Consider the following 18,113-nt stretch of genomic DNA (forward strand, 5'->3'; position numbering starts at 1 on the left):
TTTACAAATGTAGGTTTTTTACCTCACACTCCCTTCGAGTGAAGAATTATAATTTTTTTACTAGTAATGTTTTGATACATTAACCGAGGTGCACAGTAAAAATAGACATATTTTGGAAAGAGATTTTCAAAATAAATGACAATATTCTGTAATTTGGTAAGGAAATTAGCACCAAGGTAAATGATCAGTTGTGATCTTAGTGAAAGGTTGAGTAGGTTAGGTGTCTGAATGATCCACTCTTGCTTTCTTGTGGATAAAGGCTACAAGATTACTGCAATAGTGTATTGTTAAACACACATCACTGCTCTCCCTTCTCCATTTACAAAGCTTTATTAAAGACTTCCACTCAAATAGGAAATTCACTGTATACATTTTATTGTGAACAATTTATCTTTCATTATGTCAACAAATACAGTTTAATTTACAAGTAGTTACATTGTAACATACAAAATTCCACCACTTGTGATGGGAAATTAGCTTGTGAGTTCCAAAATATTAGAACAGCATTAACAATCCAAACTTGCATTTTAACATGTCAGAGTTCCAAGAAGGTTAATTTAAGCAACTGATTTAATGCACAGCAATATTACTAACACAAATAGAAAAGTGAGCACACAACAGCACTATGCTAAAACCAGTTGAATACAAAGGTGGACACAAAATGCTGGAATAACTCAGCAGGTGAGGAAACATTTATAGAGAGAAGGAATTGGCGAAGTTTCGGGTCTAGACCCTTCTGAAGGGTCTAGACCCGAAACGTCACCAATTCCTTCTATGCATAGATGCTCCAGCATTTTGTGTCCACCTTTGATTTAACCAGCATCTGTAGTTCTTTCCTTAAACATGAATACAAAGCTGGACAGTTTAAAATCCAGTTTCTCAAAATGAGTATTGTTACAATCTGGTCTAAGACCATGATAAAGCTTTTAAAAGCAAGATGTTTTACATTCAAACTCCAATGTAGCATGAAGCAGTTCTGTAGTGCTGCAGCCGAGTGCTACCCCAGTAACAGCAACAGCCAAAGACAATGATTGTCACAAGTTAGGCTGCCAGCAGCACTCGTTATTGTATTACATCCTGTATCCATTTGTGAACAGCTGCTGTCTCTGTATATAAGCCTGGATGGTCAGGTCTTCCACAGCCTACTCCAGCGGAAACAACTCCTGCAACTATCCATGCACCAGAATTCTTATCTTGGCACAGCAATGGTCCTCCAGAATCACCCTGGGGAGAAAAGAAAAACAAGTTTACAACCTGTGGCAGTCAGGGGGGTCGTTATGTTGCTGCAACTAGTCTGACACATCAGGTTCAAACCACAAAATGATTGTTTCTTTCCACAGATACTCCTAACCTGCTGAGATCTTTCCAGAATTGTTTCTACTTGTGAAATACATTGTGTTCATCTGCCCTTGGTTGCTGCAATGCTGTTTTAACAGCAGGGAGAGTCAGGATTGGAGAAAATGAATGTTATATGCCTCCATTTCCTGTTTTATTTTCAAAGATTATTACATCAGGGGAGAAGACTCCGGCCATTCCAACCAACATTTTGGATGTGTACAGTTATTGAAATGTAGTGATGGGGCAACTAGTTTCTGAATAGGCTGATAGTGGGATTCATTAATTTGCCATATTTAAGGGCAGAATAGCAAGTTAAAGAAAGATTCACTTTTTTTTTTTGTTGCATAAATCCCAGAAAAACAATAGCCAGTTTCAATTCTTGGCTCCACTTAATGATCACCAATTTATTCCTGCATGCGCAATAGGGCTTGTTAACATCTCCTCACTGGTGAGGAATTTAGACTGAAGGTGCCATGCATCATCCCAGTGTATAATTAAAAACACTGCCACAAATGTAGTTAACATACAGGAAAGGAGCTTGTAACGAACAATGCATGATTTCCATCACTAGATCTACCTCCAACACCACACACAGCCAAACATTCAGATCCTCCACCCACTTTAACAACTTAACCAGAATTCCAACACCCATCAGTATCCAGCTCCATTTCTTGCCAAGTAGAGTTACATCCAAGAAAGAAGAAAGTGGATCATCCCAAGAAGAGTAAACTAATCAAAACAATTCCATACCAGACATGCATCTCTGCCTCCTTCAGGTGCCCCTGCACAAATCATGTGTGTAGTTATAGTTGGCATCTTCTTCTGGCACTGGGTGTTGGTGAATACATTCACTTCAGTCTTCAAAAGCTCATTACTTGACGATCCAGCTGTCAAGGAACAGTAGGAAGTTAGTTTGTAATCCAAGACAGTTACAATACGTGCCAAGTGTCATTCCAGCCCCTTTATGATTGTACTGTTGCCACATTACAAAAGATCACACCAGATAAATGGCTACACAAATCGATTGACCTTTATGTTGGCATTCATAGCAAAAGGATTTGAGTATAGGAGCAGGGAGGTTCTACTGCAGTTGTACAGGGTCTTGGTGAGACCACACCTGGAGTATTGCGTACAGTTTTGGTCTCCTAATCTGAGGAAAGACATTCTTGCCATAAAGGGAGTACAGAGAAGGTTCACCAGACTAATTCCTGGGATGTTAGGACTTTCATATGAAGAAAGACTGGATAGACTCGACTTGTACTCACTAGAATTTAGAAGATTGAAGGGGGATCTTATAGAAACTTACAAAATTCTTAAGGGGTTGGACAGGCTAGATGCAGGAAGATTGTTCCCGATGTTGGGGAAGTCCAGAACAAGGGGTCACAGTTTAAGGATAAGGGGGAATTATTTTAGGACCGAGATGAGAAAAAAAAAATTCCCACAGAGAGCGGTGAATCTTTGCCACAGAAGGTAGTTGAGGCCAGTTCATTGGCTATATTTAAGAGGGAGTTAAAGTGGCTAAAGGTATCAGGAGGTATGGAGAGAAGGCACATACAGGATACTGAGGGATGATCAGCCATGATCCTATTGAATGGCGGTGCAGGCTCGAAGGGCCGAATGGCCTACTCCTGCACCTATTTTCTATGTTTCCATGTTTCTAAATAAAATAGGTCTGACATATTTAGCCAGAAAGTTTTTTTTAATATTTTGCCCAAATAACTGTTATCCCTTCTAAATTATCTTGCTCTCATTTTAAACACAAGACTTACATTGCCGGAACAGAGATTATTTAAAAAACAAAAAACAATTTTGGGTGACCCAAAATGGCAAGAGGACAAATTTTGCATAATTTTGATCATTACCATTTTCACTTGTTTGGCCCCATCCAATTGTTGTACATATTTGACCAGAAATGGAAGTCGATGCTGCAGGTAGACAAGCTGGTTGGATAAAGTCTGTGTATTCAACTGGCTCGGACAACTCCAGTAGGGCAACATCGTAATTAAAGTTAGTTGATGCATCAGGATGAATCTCTATTTTTTTTATTTTTTGTCTCTGGATATCCTTTGTTGGCCGATTCAAGAAATGGAGTCCAAAAACAGCTTCCCAGTACTCTGCGCTACTAGAATTCAAAGATAAATTGAAACAAGTTTGAACTTATTCATGCAAAAATTATTAAACATTTTTTGTCTGTATTCCCCCCCCCCCCCCACCCCCCCCCCCCGTTGATTTAACCTTTCCCCAGTTACAGAGCCAGATTAAAGAAAATTGTGTCAAATGTTCATCCATATTCAAGTTTCTTTGACACTAAATGTTCACTGGACATGTTGACAAATAAAGCATAATCACATTTAAGAACTGCTTATTGTAAAATTAATACAGTAGTTGTTAATATTCTAATGAGCAGTAGTAATGGTTCCTCAAACGTCACACTATCCAGCGTTAAAACAATGATCTCAACCTCTTTTGCTTTGGCACATCCTGTTTCTAATGCCCATTTAAGCTGTGCCAGTTCTATCCAAATTACTGGTCAGTTCCCCATGAGGTGTACATGGTCTTCATTGGGCAACTAATTCTTGGATTGTCACCTTGTCATGGTGGAGAAGCTTGTGTGGACCTGATATCCTGAGAGCAATGCCATCTGGAGCTATGCTACTGATAGGGCCACCCGTGGTGGTAAGATCGAGGGGGCAAAGAGCAATCCAACCAAGACCTCAACAGTGGAACAGGCAGAGGACAATGGCTGATATTAGTGGAGCGTCACAACGGCTGGTTAGGTGGATGAAGGCTGCAGCAGAAAAGGGTCTCTGGTCATCTTGGACTCCATGTCACCAGATCCTGACCCAGATCTGTCAAGGACCGTGGGGTGGCTGCCTGTGCACCAGTCTCCCCACGTTAAACAAAGTCACACACAGGCATCCTCCATATAGCTCCGGAATATGCGGAGGAGACCACCACTTGGCGGTCCAACGGGTAGGAAGGTGAACCCAGCAAAGCTTCGTGGACTGCAATTAGGGCACAATGTTCATGTAGAACACTGGTGGCCATCCACTGCATCCTGCCCTATCGCCAGCTGTCTTGCCTACATCTTGCCACTGGAACAGATAAGCCAGGATGAGAGAGTGAGGCTGACGATTTGCGCAACTCTCCCTCACTTTAATCCAAGTCAAGCACAAGTCATGACTTCAGGACCCGTACCGCCCAACTGGGTGAAGCAAGATCACCACAGGAGCGCATGCAGCTGAGAAGAAGCGCACTGCAGAAGCTCAGAGAAAAAACGCCATGCGCAAGGCTCGAGCCACTTCAACTTCTACTGCAGCACCCACTCAACTGTGTCCCATATGCAAGCGAGCCTTCCGGGCCCGGACCGGTCCCACCAGTCACCTCCGGACCCACAAACAAAACATTGAAGTAATGGTCTTCTTCGACTACGAAGGACGAACAACAACAATTCTTCTGCACAAAGTAAAACAATTGGTGTTCAGGTAGCATATCCTAGATGCTTAACTATTCACCATAAATAATCATCCTCATGGAAAATAGTTAATCAGCGTTCAGGATTCTACCTGAAGAAACAAGTTGAATAGAATGCTTAAGCAAGCCACATAGAGGAATCACAGACGTGTTGTGATATTGCACAATTGCCAAATGTAGAAGTTGATATTACAGACTTCCAATTAACAGATCATTTCACAGTGAACTGAAGGACATTAACAACAAACATCAATTTGACTAGCCTTTAGAATGTAGCAAACTACATTTACATGTGTTATATTACATATCAGGATCAGGTTATCTTCAAGATATTAATCACAGGGGAGCAGCAATAGAGAAACAAAACCAATATTTTTTTTAAGCTATCGATGAAGGAAATGGTATTTACCTGTTCCTGACGCAATGGGCAGCAGATAAAATCCATCGACAGGAGATGAGTGTTGCTGCACATCTGTGGCTATTGCTCAACTGTAAACTGACAATAAAAGGCCACTCGCCATCATCGGTGCTTGACCCACCGACAATCCTGTCAGATCGGGTTTTCCGTTGGCCACATCCTTTCAAATAAAAAGTAAATAATATGTTAATATGCCAAACCCTCAAAATTTCCCCTTGATCTGCAAAAATTTTAAATGCAAGCTTTGAGGCCATTAATGTTATGAAGTGCTAACTGAAGCCATCTAGTCCCTTTACACAAGATGTTACTCAAAACCTATGCCAAAGGAAACATTTAAAAATATCCCATTATGTCCTAACCTAGACTTTCATCTTCCACTGATCACCAATGACCTTAGTCATCATTTCTTAGAAAATAAAACAGTGAAAATAATAGCAAACTGTATTCTCCCATCTCAGGTTTCATCCATAATTCTGTTTCTCTCCCTGCCTGTCTTCCACTCTGCCCCCTCTCCCTCCCATCCCCATATAAAATAATGTGCCAAATTGTTGCACTGGTAACAGCTTGCACAAAATCAAATCAATCCTCTCCCATTTAGAGCGCTCACACACACACACACGCACACAGTCTCTGTGATCACATGGATTTCATCTATGTCCTCTACTTTATTCCGCAATTCAAGAATGTGAGGATTTTGAGCATTGCGAAAATGTAGGCACGAAGTAGAATCTGTGGAGGAATTGATGGGAATATGCGGACAATAATAGTTCAGTACAGAGCTAGCCCAGAAATTGGTCGCCAATGGTCAGTGAGGGTTCAGAGAATTAAAGCACCCATTTTCATGTTGTATCTCTATACTATTACAACTTACCACAGGCTGTATATTCAGATCTTCTGCAAGCTTCACTGTCCGTGCACGTGTGAGGGAGGTAAAAGACTGAAATACAAAACATTTTGCACAGCTATTATATATATAGCCAAGTAATCTTAAAGGCTTTCATAAAAATCTTACAAATGAATGGATCTCAACTTCGACTGCAAGTTGTTCTAACAGGCATTTACTCGGGTTTAACATTATCCCAAAGACACAAGGACCTGGCTGTTTTCTCCCAATCCCAGAAATCCAAACTTTTGTAACAAGAAAATTCCTGGCAGAGCTGCATTTAAAACCTCTTCAAAAGCAAGAGTTAAGACATGTTTTCCCAAAACAAGGAAGTATTCAATTTTCCAGTATTCCAAAAGCTCCCACCAAAAGGAATATGGAATTTTAAACAAGTATTCAGAGGACTATTTGAAACAACTTTTTTTCTTCATTCCTATTTACCAGATTTGGGGTTTCTGGTAATAACATCATTTTTAGTGTTTAAGAAGGGAGGAATCGGCGATGGGGAGGAAGTCCGAGTAACCGTTGAAGCGGCGAGGCTGGGCGTCATCGGTAGATCATTTTTAGTACTTGTTGGCCAAAACCCAATCATTCTAACTATATTGTATGCAATGGTTTAAAAATTCGAAGCGGGTCTCACTCACAGGTGATCTCCGTGCATCATTTCTATCAAGCTCAGTGGTATACCTGCAGTTTTTATTCCAGTTAAAAACGAGAAAACATCGTGCAAGTGCAAGTGCAAGTTCACACAGTTCGTGCTTCTTCACCTATTCACATATTCAGAATGTGGCTGGTCACGTTACACAAACGCTAAGCCAGTTTATACCAAATTGATGTTCTTTCAGCTCAATGTCCGTGTAAAGAGGGCAGTAGTTAGAGTAGAAACTGCATATCAGCATCTCAGTATCTCAGGATTTGCAACGGAATGAAATCAAACGTGGGGTGAAAAACACGACGAATGACATTCAACTCCACCATAAATCCAACGTGGGGCCATTAAAATGTGGTATTTAGTAAACGCACCAGTAGACTTTGGGAAATGCTAGCGCGGGAAGATTCACAACATCAGTAAACCCCCCATCAAAACGGCTAAAATGAACTTAATGTTTGATTTTTCGGACAGAAATGGCCTTTGGAATATTTAAACATATCGATCATCAAAATGATTGCCGTCAGTTAGGAAAGACTTAGAAATTAAAACCAAAATTGGTTAAAAATACGCCTGTAATCAGCATTACAAATGCAAATTACTCACCCAACATAAAAGCGACCAGCGCTGCAATTATTAAAACGAACAGCGAGACTGAAACTATTGCCAGTATCTTAAACGCTCTGGAGGTCGGTAACCGAGTCCTGGCCTCCTCGGTCTTCGCCGCTTCCACATTCGCGCTGGTCATTTTCATAGCGAGAACAAACGAGCAGCCACTGGAGTGAATCCGATGTGAACCTCTACTGGCAACAACAGTGAAGGTAACACGTCAACCCGCCGGTATTTATGGAGAGGAGGGAGTGGCATCAGGTGCCTCCAGGCCTCAGATGAAGTGGAGATTTATAACTTCAAGGCGTTCCTTCCAGGGATGGACCTCGGGATCAAAGGCTGTGGAAGTCGGAAGGCTATAACAAACCATCTGAGAATGGAATGCACAGTTTTTTTCAGAACCAATGGTTTAAATGTTGCCAAATACAAGGATGTTTTATAGGCTGTGAAATTCTCCGTGAATATTGGGAAACCATAGGCATTGACAATATCTGAATGGAAGGTGGAAATCACCAATCTGGTTCTGCAAAGGATTGTGAAAAAATGTTGCTCTGAGAAGTCATTGGTTGCAAATAAAGACTCCATAAAGTAAATGAATTACAGAATGAGACAAGAGACAAATACCCCGTGTAATATTCTCTCTGCGGAATAAACAGCAACGATGAATTGGGAACTTGGCTCATTTTCCTAAACTTCAATGTTTCAGAAGCCTAATAGTTCTGACCTTTGTTTCCTGTTTGCTTGTGTTTTGCTAGTTAATACGCATGTAGTCCTGTATTTTTGCTTCTCCAGAACAGCACCCCATTATTTTTAGATGTGCAAACGTGAGTCTGACTAGTTGTCTAGACGATATGATTCTGCGATTACAAACATATCAGCCTGATGCTTAATTTATATCAAGCTCCTAGCATTGTAATCCTCTCAATCCAGCTTAGAAATGAACCATTCAATCTATTTCGCTATCCACGCAATTGTGAAAGGCCAACATAAAATAGGATCTCCTCCCCAGTTCTGTACACCATTATCTTCCTCCATGGGTTATTAACTCTCCTGGCAGTGGAAATAATTGTACTTTATTCGCTCTGCCAGTACTTCGGATAATTATAAAGTGCCCCATTAATTCCTGCCTCAGTCTTCATTGGTCTCAGGAGACCATTTCCAGCTGCTATAATCAGACCAGCTAAACAAAGATGAAATATACTACTTTTCAAGCAGGTTTTGTAACCTCAGGACAGCACCATGCCTTGTACATCCAAAGAAGAAGTTATTTTAAAATGTTGATATTACAGAGAACACAGAAAAGCCCTGGAAGATGCAAAGTGACAGATAATCTGTCCTAGTGATGGCGATGGATTGACTGCTGTTGATCCAGAATTAAGAGTGAACAGAGCTGTTGCACTCTAAATTTGATTGTGCAATTCTTAACTAATATTTCATTAAAAAAACAGGACTTTTTCAACATTATAAAATAGTGTCGACCTACATTTAGTTTTTCAGTCTCGTGGAATCAACCCTTGGGCATTTCACTCACATGTGACAGTAATGTCATTGAGTCATGGAGAAAATATGACAAACAAAATACTTTGAATGGTTTACTGGAAACATTCAAAAGTAGGACAGTTAATTACCCAATCAAAGTTGACTTGCATTTATATTTTACCAGCAAAGCAATTAATGTTGACAACAAGAAGTTGACATGCATTTATTTTTGATTCCAGAATAGCAATTAACATTGTCAGAAAATAATAATAATAATAATGGATGGGATTTATATAGCGCCTTTCTAATACTCAAGGCGCTTTACATCGCATTATTCATTCACTCCTCAGTCACACTCGGTGGTGGTAAGCTACTTCTGTAGCCACAGCTGCCCTGGGGCAGACTGACGGAAGCGTGGCTGCCATTCTGCACCTACGGCCCCTCCGACCACCACCAATCACTCACACACATTCACACACAGGCAAAGGTGGGTGAAGTGTCTTGCCCAAGGACACAACGACAGTATGCACTCCAAGCGGGATTCGAACCGGCTACCTTCCGGTTGCCAGCCGAACACTTAGCCCATTGTGCCATCTGTCGTCCCTATAAAAGACTGCAGGTGCTAGAATCTGGAGCAAAATATAAACTGCTGGTAGAATTGGGGAGGTCAGGGAGCATCTGGTGAGGCATAGAAAAATAGAAACATAGAAAATAGGTGCAGGAGTAGGCCATTAGGCCCTTCGAGCCCATTCAATATGATCATGGCTGATCATCCAAAATCAGTACACCTTTCCTGCTTTTTCCCCATATCCCTTGATTCCATTAACCCTGAGAGCTAAATCTAACTCTCTTGAAAACATCCAGTGAATTGGCCTCCACTGCTTTCTGTGGCCGAGAATTCCACAGATTCACGACTCTCTGGGTGAAAAAGTTTTTCCTCATCTCAGTCCTAAATGGCCTACCACTTATTCTTAAACTGTGATCCCTGGTTCTGGAATCCTCCAACATGGGAATATTTTTCCTACATCTAGCCTGTCCAATCCCTCAAGAATATTATGTTTCTATAAGATCTCCTGTCATCCTTCCAAGCTCCAGTGAATACAAGCCCGGCCGACCCATTCTTTCATAAGTCAGTCCCACCATCCCAGGAATTAATCTGGAGAACCTACGCTGCACCCCCCAATAGCAAGCATGTTCTTCGTCAAATTAGGAGACCAAAACTGCTTACAATACTTCAGTTGCGGTCTCACCAAGGCCCTGTACAACTGCAGTAGGTCCTCCTTTCTCCTATACTCAAATCCATTCCCAATGAAGGCCAACATGCCATTAGCTTTCTTCACTGCCTGCTGCACCTGCATGCTTACTTTTAGTGACTGATGTACAAGCACATCCAGGTCTCGTTGCACCCCCCCCCCCTTTTCCTAATCTGACACCATTCAGATGAAGAAGGGTCTCGACCCGAAACGTCGCCTATTCCTTTTCTCCGTAGATGCTGCCCTACCCACTGAGTTTCTCCAGCATTTTTGTCTACCTTCGATTTTTCCAGCATCTGCAGTTCTTTCTTAACCATTCAGATAATAATCTGCCTTCTTGTTCTTGCCACCAAAGTGAATTACCTCACATTTATCCACATTTTACTGCATCTGCCATGCATCTGCCCATTAACCCAACCTATCCAAGTCATCAAGCAGCCACATAGCATCCTCCTCGCAGCTCATATTGCCACCCAGCTTTGTGTCATCCACAAACTTGGAGATGTTACATTTAATTCCCTTGTATAATCGAGAATATATAATTGTAAATAACTGGAGTCCCAGCACTGAGCCTTGCAGCACCCCACCAGTCACCAACTGACATTCTGAAAAGGACCCGTTAATTCCTATTCTTTGCTTCCTGTCTGCCAACCAGTTCTCTATCCATGTCAATACCCTACCCCCAATACCATATGCTCTAAATTTGCACACTAATCTCTTGTGTGGGACCTTGTCAAAGGCTTTCTGTAAGGCCAGATACACCACATGCACTGGCTCTTCCTTATCCATTCTGCTTGTTACATCCTCAAGAAAATCCAGAATATTAGTCAAGCATGATTTCCCTTTCATAGATCCATGCTGACTTTGACCGATCCTGTCACTGCTTTCCACATGAGCTGCTATTACATCTTTAATAATTCGACAAGCATCTTCCCCACTGCCAATGTAAGGGTAAATGGTCTATAATTCCCTGTTTTCTCGCTCCCTCCTTTCTTAAAAAGTGGAGTTACATTGGCTACCCTCCAGTCCACAGGAACTGATCCAGGGTCGAGAGAACATTGGAAAATGATCACCTATGCATCCACGATTTTTAGGGCCACCTCCTTGAGTACTCTGGGATGTAGACCATCAGGCCCTGGGGATTTATCTGCCTTCAGTCTCAACAGTTTACCTAACACCATTTCCTGACTAATATGGATTTTCTTCAGTTCCTCCCTCCCACTAGATCCTCGGCCCCCTAGTATTTCTGGGGGATTGTTTGTGTCTTCCTTAGTGAAAACAGAATTAAGGTACTCATTTAACTGGTCTGCTATTTCCTTGTTTCCCATTATAAAATCACCTGTTTCTGACAGGAAGGGACCTACATTTGTATTCACCAATCTTTTCCTCTTCATGGTCGATGATTTGGAATGGTCAATGATTTGGGACGAGACCCTGCGACATGACTTTTGCCTGTGAGATTTTTCTTTATTTTTTATGATATATCAATGGTTCTGCTGAGACCACCTTTAGTCAGCAATTCCCAATTCCATTGAGAGTGTGATAAGGTGCTTTATTCTTGAACTGCTCCAGTTCATTTGATGCAGGTAATCCCCCGGCACTGTTTCAGGATTTAGACCCATTTACAAAAAAGGAAAGGCAATGTACTCAGAAGTCAGAATACGACGCATTGGGCGGTGTACGCCGCACATTACAGTAAGTAAGTGGCAAAGAAATCAAAAGGGTATTGATGGATATGCAAGAGAGAATAAGCTGTTAGGCCACATTGAAACAAGAGGGTGAGTCAGACGGATTGCTCTGTTGAGATTTGGCATCGATACCGTAGTTTCGGCAGCAAGCGAATAGCTGAGAGGAGGAGCATTGCGGGAGGTTTATAAAGTAACCGTTCGTGTTCAGGAATGTCTGCTCCAATAGGTGGCACTAGCGTAGTGGGCATTTGGGAGCGGTTGTTTTGGGAGAGGCTGCATACTGAGGTGAGAGTGCTCTGTTTGAGGGTAATGCCCCTGTCCCACTTAGGAAACCTGAACGGAAACCTCTGGAGACTTTGCGCCCCACCCAAGGTTTCTGTGCGGTTCCCGGAGGTTGCAGGTGTTTGCTGGAAGTTGCAGGTAATGGAAGCGGGTAGGGAGACTGACAAAAACCTCCAGGAACCGCACGGAAACCTTGGGTGGGGCGCAAAGTCTCCAGAGGTTTCCGTTCAGGTTTCCTAAGTGTGACAGGGGCATTAGTGTGTCACCTCTCTCCAGAGATGCTGCCTGTCCCTCTGAGTTACGCCAGCTTTCTGTGTCTATCTTGACCCACTCTTACTTTTCATGGATAAATGTTACAACATTTCTGTAGTGGTGTATTGTTAAACATACAGTACATCACTGCTCTCCCTTCTCCATTTACAAAGCTTTATTAAAGACAACTTCCACACAAAGAGGAAATTAAACGAAAACATTTTATTGCAAACAATTTATCTTACATTGTCATTAAATACAGTATAATTTACAAGTAGTCACACTGTAACATACAAAATTCCACCACTTGCAATGGGAAATTAGCTCACGAGTTCCAAAATATTAAAATAACATTAATAATCCAAACTTGCATTTTAAGATAATGTCAGCGTTCTAAGGAGGTTAATTTAAGCAACTGATGTGATGCATAGCAATATTATTAAAAACAATACCAAAGTGAGAATACACAAGATTATGTTATAACAGGTTGAATACAAGGCTGGATAGTTTAAAATCCAGTTCCTCAAAATGAGATTCTTTACAATCTGGTCCATTTACAAAGCAACATTTTTTACATTCCAATGTAGCATGAAGCAGTTCCAACTTCAATGTAGCATGAAGCAGTTCACAACAGTGCTGTAGCCGAGTGCTACCCCAGTCATTAGCAACAGTCAAAATCAATGATGGTCACGTTAGGCTGCCAGCAGCACTCGTTATTGTATTACATCCTTGATCCATTCCTGAACAGCTGCTGTCTGTGTATATATTCCTGGATGTTCAGGTCTTCCACAGCCTACTCCAGAGGAAACAACTCCTGCAACTATCCACGCATGAGAATTCTCATCTTGGCACAGCAATGGTCCTCCAGAATCACCCTGGGGAGAAAAAACAAAGCAAGGCTTTATTTTTGTTAGTTTACCACCTGTGGTACTCAGGAGGTCATCATGTTGCTGCCCAAAGTTATTATTTCTTTCCACAGATGCTCCCTACCTGCGGAGTTTTTTCCAGCAATGTTTCTGTTTGTGCACTTCAGTTTGTCTATCTGCCTTTGGATGTTTTAACAGCAGGGAGAGTCAGGAGTGGAGAAAATTATTGCATGCCTCCATTTCCTGTTTTATTTTCAAAGGTTATTACATCAAGGGAGGTTCATTCCATTCCAATCAACATTTAGAAGTGTACTTTTATTGAAATGTAGTGATGGAGCAACTAGTTTCCGAATAGTAGGTTTAGTTGATTTGCAATATTTAAGGATAAATTACCCTGTATTCTCAGAATAGGAAGTTAAAGAAAGAGTCACTTATTCTAGTCTTCTTGAATAAAGGCCAGAAAAACAATTATGTAGGAAGGAACTGCTAAACTCTGGTTTAAACCAAAGATGGACACAAAAAGCTGGAGTAACTCATCAGAACAGGCAGCATCTCTGGAGAGAAGGAATGGGTGACATTTTGGGTTGAGACCCTTCTTCAGCCTAGGGAAAAGGGAAAGGAGTGATGTGGACGATGATGTAGAGAGATAAAGAACAATGAATGAAAGATGTGCGGAAAAGTAATGATGATAAATGAAACATTTCTTGAATTTCTTGAAGAGGTTACTAGGGAAATTGACGAGGGTAAAGCAGTGGATGTTGTCTATATGGACTTTAGTAAGGCCTTTGACAAGGTTCCTCATGGAAGGTTGGTTAAGAAGGTTCAACTGTTGGGTATAAATGCAGGAATAGCAAGATGGATTCAACAGTGGCTGAATGGGAGAAGCCAGAGGGTAATGGTGGATGGCTGTTTGTCGGGTTGGAGGCAGGTGACTAGTGGGGTGCCTCAGGGATCGGTGTTGGGTCCTTTGTTGTTTGTCATGTACATCAATGATCTGGATGAAGGTGTGGTAAATTGGATTAGTAAGTATGCAGATGATACCAAGATAAGGGGTGTTGTGGATAATGAAGAGGATTTCCAAAGTCTACAGAGTGATTAAGGCCATTTGGAAAAATGGGCTGAAAGATGGCAGATGGAGTTTAATGCTGATAAATGTGAGGTGCTACACCTTGGCAGGACAAATCAAAATAGGACGTACATGGTAAATGGTAGGGAATAGAAGAATACAGTTGAACAGAGGGATCTGGGAATAACCGTGCATAGTTCCTTGAAGGTGGAATCTCATATAGATAGGGTGGTAAAGAAAGCTTTTGGTATGCTAGCCTTTATAAATCAGAGCATTGAGTATAGAAGCTGGGATGTAATGTTAAAATTGTACAAGGCATTGGTGAGACCAAATCTGGAGTATGGTGTACAATTTTGGTCGCCCAATTATAGGAAGGATGTCAACAAAATAGAGAGAGTACAGAGGAGATTTACTAGAATGTTGTCTGGGTTTCAACAACTAAGTTACAGAGATAGGTTGAATAAGTTAGGTCTTTATTCTCTGGAGCGCAGAAGGTTAAGGGGGGACTTGATAGAGGTCTTTAAAATGATGAGAGGGATAGACAGAGTTGATGTGGACAAGCTTTTCCCTTTGAGAATAGGGAAGATTCAAACAAGAGGACATGACTTCAGAATTAAGGGACAGAAGTTTCGGGGTAACATGAGGGGGAACTTCTTTACTCAGAGAGTGGTAGCGGTGGGGAATGAGCTTCCAGTGGAAGTGGTGGCGGCAGGTTCATTGGTATAATTTAAAAATAAATTGGATAGGCATATGGATGAGAAGGGAATGGAGGGTTATGGTATGAGTGCAGGCAGGTGAGACTAAGGGAAAAAAGTTGTTCGGCACGGACTTGTAGGGCCAAGATGGCCTGTTTCCGTGCTGTAATTGTTATATGGTTATATGCCATTGTTAGCGGTTTGTTGGGTGAAAACGAGAAGCTGGTGCGACTAAGGTGTGCAACGGATGGAGAGAGAGGAAATTTACTTGAAGTTAGAGAAATCAATATAATATTGATATAATAAAACAAGTAGAGTTACAACCAAGAAAGAGGATAATCCCAAGAAGAGTAAACTAATCAAAAACAATTCCATACCTGACATGCATCTCTGCCTCCTTCAGGTGCCCCTGCACAAATCATGTGTGGAGTTATAGTTGGCATCTTCTTCTGGCACTGGATGTTGTTGTAAACATTCACTTCAGTCTTCAAAAGCTCATTACTTGACGATCCAACTGGCAAGGAACAGTAGGAAGTTAGTTTGTAATCCAAAAAATTTGCAATACATGCCAAATGCCAGATGGCAGGACTGTCATATGAGGAAAGATTGAAAAGACTAGGCTTGTATTCACTGGAGTTTAGAAGGATGAGCGGACATCTTACAGAAACATATCAAATTATAAAAAGACTGGACAAGCTAGATGCAGGAAAATCGTTCCCAATGTTGGGCGAGTCCAGAACCAGGGGCCACAGTCTTAGAATAAAGGGGAGGCCATTTAAGACTGAGGTGAGAAAAAACTTTTTCACCCAGAGAGTTGTGAATTTGTGGAATTCCCTGCCACAGAGGGCAGTGGAGGCCAAGTCACTGGATGGATTTAGAGATAGTTAGATAGAGCTCTAGGGGCTAGTGGAATCAAGGTATATGGGGAGAAGGCAGGCACGGGTTATTGATTGGGGAAGAGCAACCATGATCACAATGAATGGCGGTGCTGGCTCAAAGGGCCGAATGGCCTCCTCCTGCACCTATTTTCTATGTTTCTATGTCATATGGCCAAGTTTTAATATTTTGCCAAAATATCTACTATCCCTACCATATTGTCTTACTCTCATTTTAAACACGTCCTTCACAGCCAGAACAGAAATGATTTAAAAAACAATTTTGGGTGACCCAAATTACAGTAATAATGGCAAAAAGAAAATTTAGTATTATTTTGATCATCACCATTTTCATTTGTTTGTCCCCATCCAATCGTTGTACATGATTGGCCAAAAATGGGAGTCGTGGCTGCAGGTAGACAAGCTGGTTGGACAAAGTTTGTGTATTCAACTGACTGGGACAATTCCAGTAGGGCAACATCGTAATTAGAGACAGTTGTTCCATTAGAAGGAAACTTTATTGTTTTAATTGTTCGTGTCTGGATATTGTTTGATGCTTGATCCAAGAAATGGACTCCAAATACTGCAACCCAGTTTTCTGCACGTCTAAAATTCAAAGATAATTTGAAACAAATTTGAAGTTATTGTTTCAAAAATTACTAAACAAATTTCAGCTATATATCTCATCTGCACCCCCTTCTCTATTGAAACTTTTTCTCCTCAGTTCATAGCCAGATAATAGCAAATGGAGTTCAATGTTTTGTTTTAGCAATCATGTTTCTAATGCCCTTTTGTGCTGTGCCAGTTCTATCACAGTTCACAAGTTATAGTAGAATTAGGCCATTCGGCCCATCGAATCTCGGCCACCTAATCCCCATTACCTGCACGCACCCCATAACACTTAACACCTGTTCTAATCAAGAACTTGTCTATCTCTAAAAATATCAAGACTTGCCCTTCACAGCCCTCTGTTCCACAGATTAACTACCCTCTGACTAAGAACTTCCTCCTCACCTCCTTTTTAAAAGAGCGCTCTTTAATTCTGAGGCGATGACCTCTGGTCCTATACTCTCCCACCAGTGGAAACATCCTTTCCACATCCACTCTATCTATGTCTTTCATTATTTTATATGTTTCAATGAGGTCCTCACTCAACCTTCTAAACTCCAGCGAGTTGAGGCCCAGTGCTATCAAACGCTAATATGCTAACCTACTCATTCCTGGAATCATTCTTGTTAAGCCTCCTCTGGACCCTTTCCAGAGCCAACCTCAGATATCCTCCTCAGATATGCGGCCCAAATTTGCTCACAGTACTCCAAATGCAGCATAATTCCAGTCCTCTTGATATAAATGCTTGCATTGAATTTGCCTTCCTTACTACTGATTCAACTTGCAATGTATTCTTTTCGGCAGTCCTGCATCAGCACTTCCAAGTCTCTTTGCACCTCAGATTTCTGGATTCTCTCTCCATTAAGAAAATAATCTACTCCTTTATTCTTACTACCAAAATGCATGACTCCATATTTTGCTGTACTAAATTTAATCTGCCACTTCTCTGCCCACTCTCCTAACCTGTCCAAGTCCTTCTGCAGTCCTTGCTTCCTCTACACTGCCTGCCTCTCTACCTATCTCTGCATCATCTGCAAACTTGGCCACAAAGCCTTCAATCCCCTTATCCAAATCATTAATATACAATGTGACGAGAAGCGGCCCCAACACCGACCCTTGTGGAACTCCACTAGTCACAGGCAGCCAGCCTGAAAAAGCACCTTTTATTGCAACTCTTTGCCTTCTGTCATCCTGCCAACACACACTCCATGCGGGTACCTTCCCTTCAATACCATGGGCTCTCATCTATCCTAGCAACCTGACGTGCGGCACCTTATCGAAGGCCTTCTGAAAATCTAGGTAACAACATCTCCAGCCTCCCCTCTCTCCAATGGGGTTTCCAAATTACTGGTCAGTTCCCTATGAGGCGTACATGTTCTTCATTAGGCAACTCATTCTTCTGCACAAAGCAAAACAGTTGGTATTCAGGTAGCATATCCTAGGTCAGGGGTCGGCAACCTTGTTCTGCATAGGGGCCAGTACCCATGTCTGTGAGTGGATGGTGGGCCACATCTATCAACATCGTTAATAAATGGAGGTAATAATACATACTAATTAAATTAGTAATTAGTAATAATACATACTAATAATACATAAATTAGTAATAATCCATACTAACTAGTGTGACACTTGGTGATATTTTTCGAATTCGTTTTCACTTGTTTATCAATCCACAGT

At 41.4% G+C, this 18,113-nt stretch overlaps 2 protein-coding genes across 3 annotated transcripts in view; both read right to left on the minus strand.

Moving 5' to 3' along the window:
* Positions 1-353: 353 nt before the first annotated feature.
* On the minus strand, positions 354-7,587 carry LOC116976580 (testisin-like). The gene is made up of 6 exons (XM_033026437.1): positions 7,369-7,587; positions 6,102-6,167; positions 5,222-5,390; positions 3,201-3,460; positions 2,089-2,225; positions 354-1,224 (listed from the first exon to the last, which is right to left on the minus strand). The coding sequence occupies exons 1-6, from the start codon at positions 7,514-7,516 to the stop codon at positions 1,063-1,065; spliced, it is 942 nt and encodes a 313-aa protein (XP_032882328.1). The 5' UTR covers positions 7,517-7,587; the 3' UTR covers positions 354-1,062.
* Positions 7,588-12,907: 5,320 nt separating this feature from the next.
* The window catches only part of LOC116976597 (testisin-like), a 59,178-nt gene continuing 53,972 nt past the window's right edge, over positions 12,908-18,113 (minus strand). The window contains exons 4-6 of one of the 2 annotated variants that reach the window (XM_033026439.1): positions 16,174-16,433; positions 15,330-15,466; positions 12,908-13,200 (exon numbers count right to left, since the gene is read on the minus strand). In XM_033026439.1, coding sequence (XP_032882330.1) covers positions 13,039-13,200; positions 15,330-15,466; positions 16,174-16,433 — 559 coding nt within the window. In that variant the 3' untranslated portion in view covers positions 12,908-13,038. The remainder of the gene's footprint in view (positions 13,201-15,329; positions 15,467-16,173; positions 16,434-18,113) is intronic. The other variant, XM_033026438.1, reaches the window with a different exon arrangement.

Source organism: Amblyraja radiata, chromosome 1 (assembly GCF_010909765.2).
Source record: "Amblyraja radiata isolate CabotCenter1 chromosome 1, sAmbRad1.1.pri, whole genome shotgun sequence".
Lineage (NCBI taxonomy): Eukaryota > Metazoa > Chordata > Chondrichthyes > Rajiformes > Rajidae > Amblyraja > Amblyraja radiata.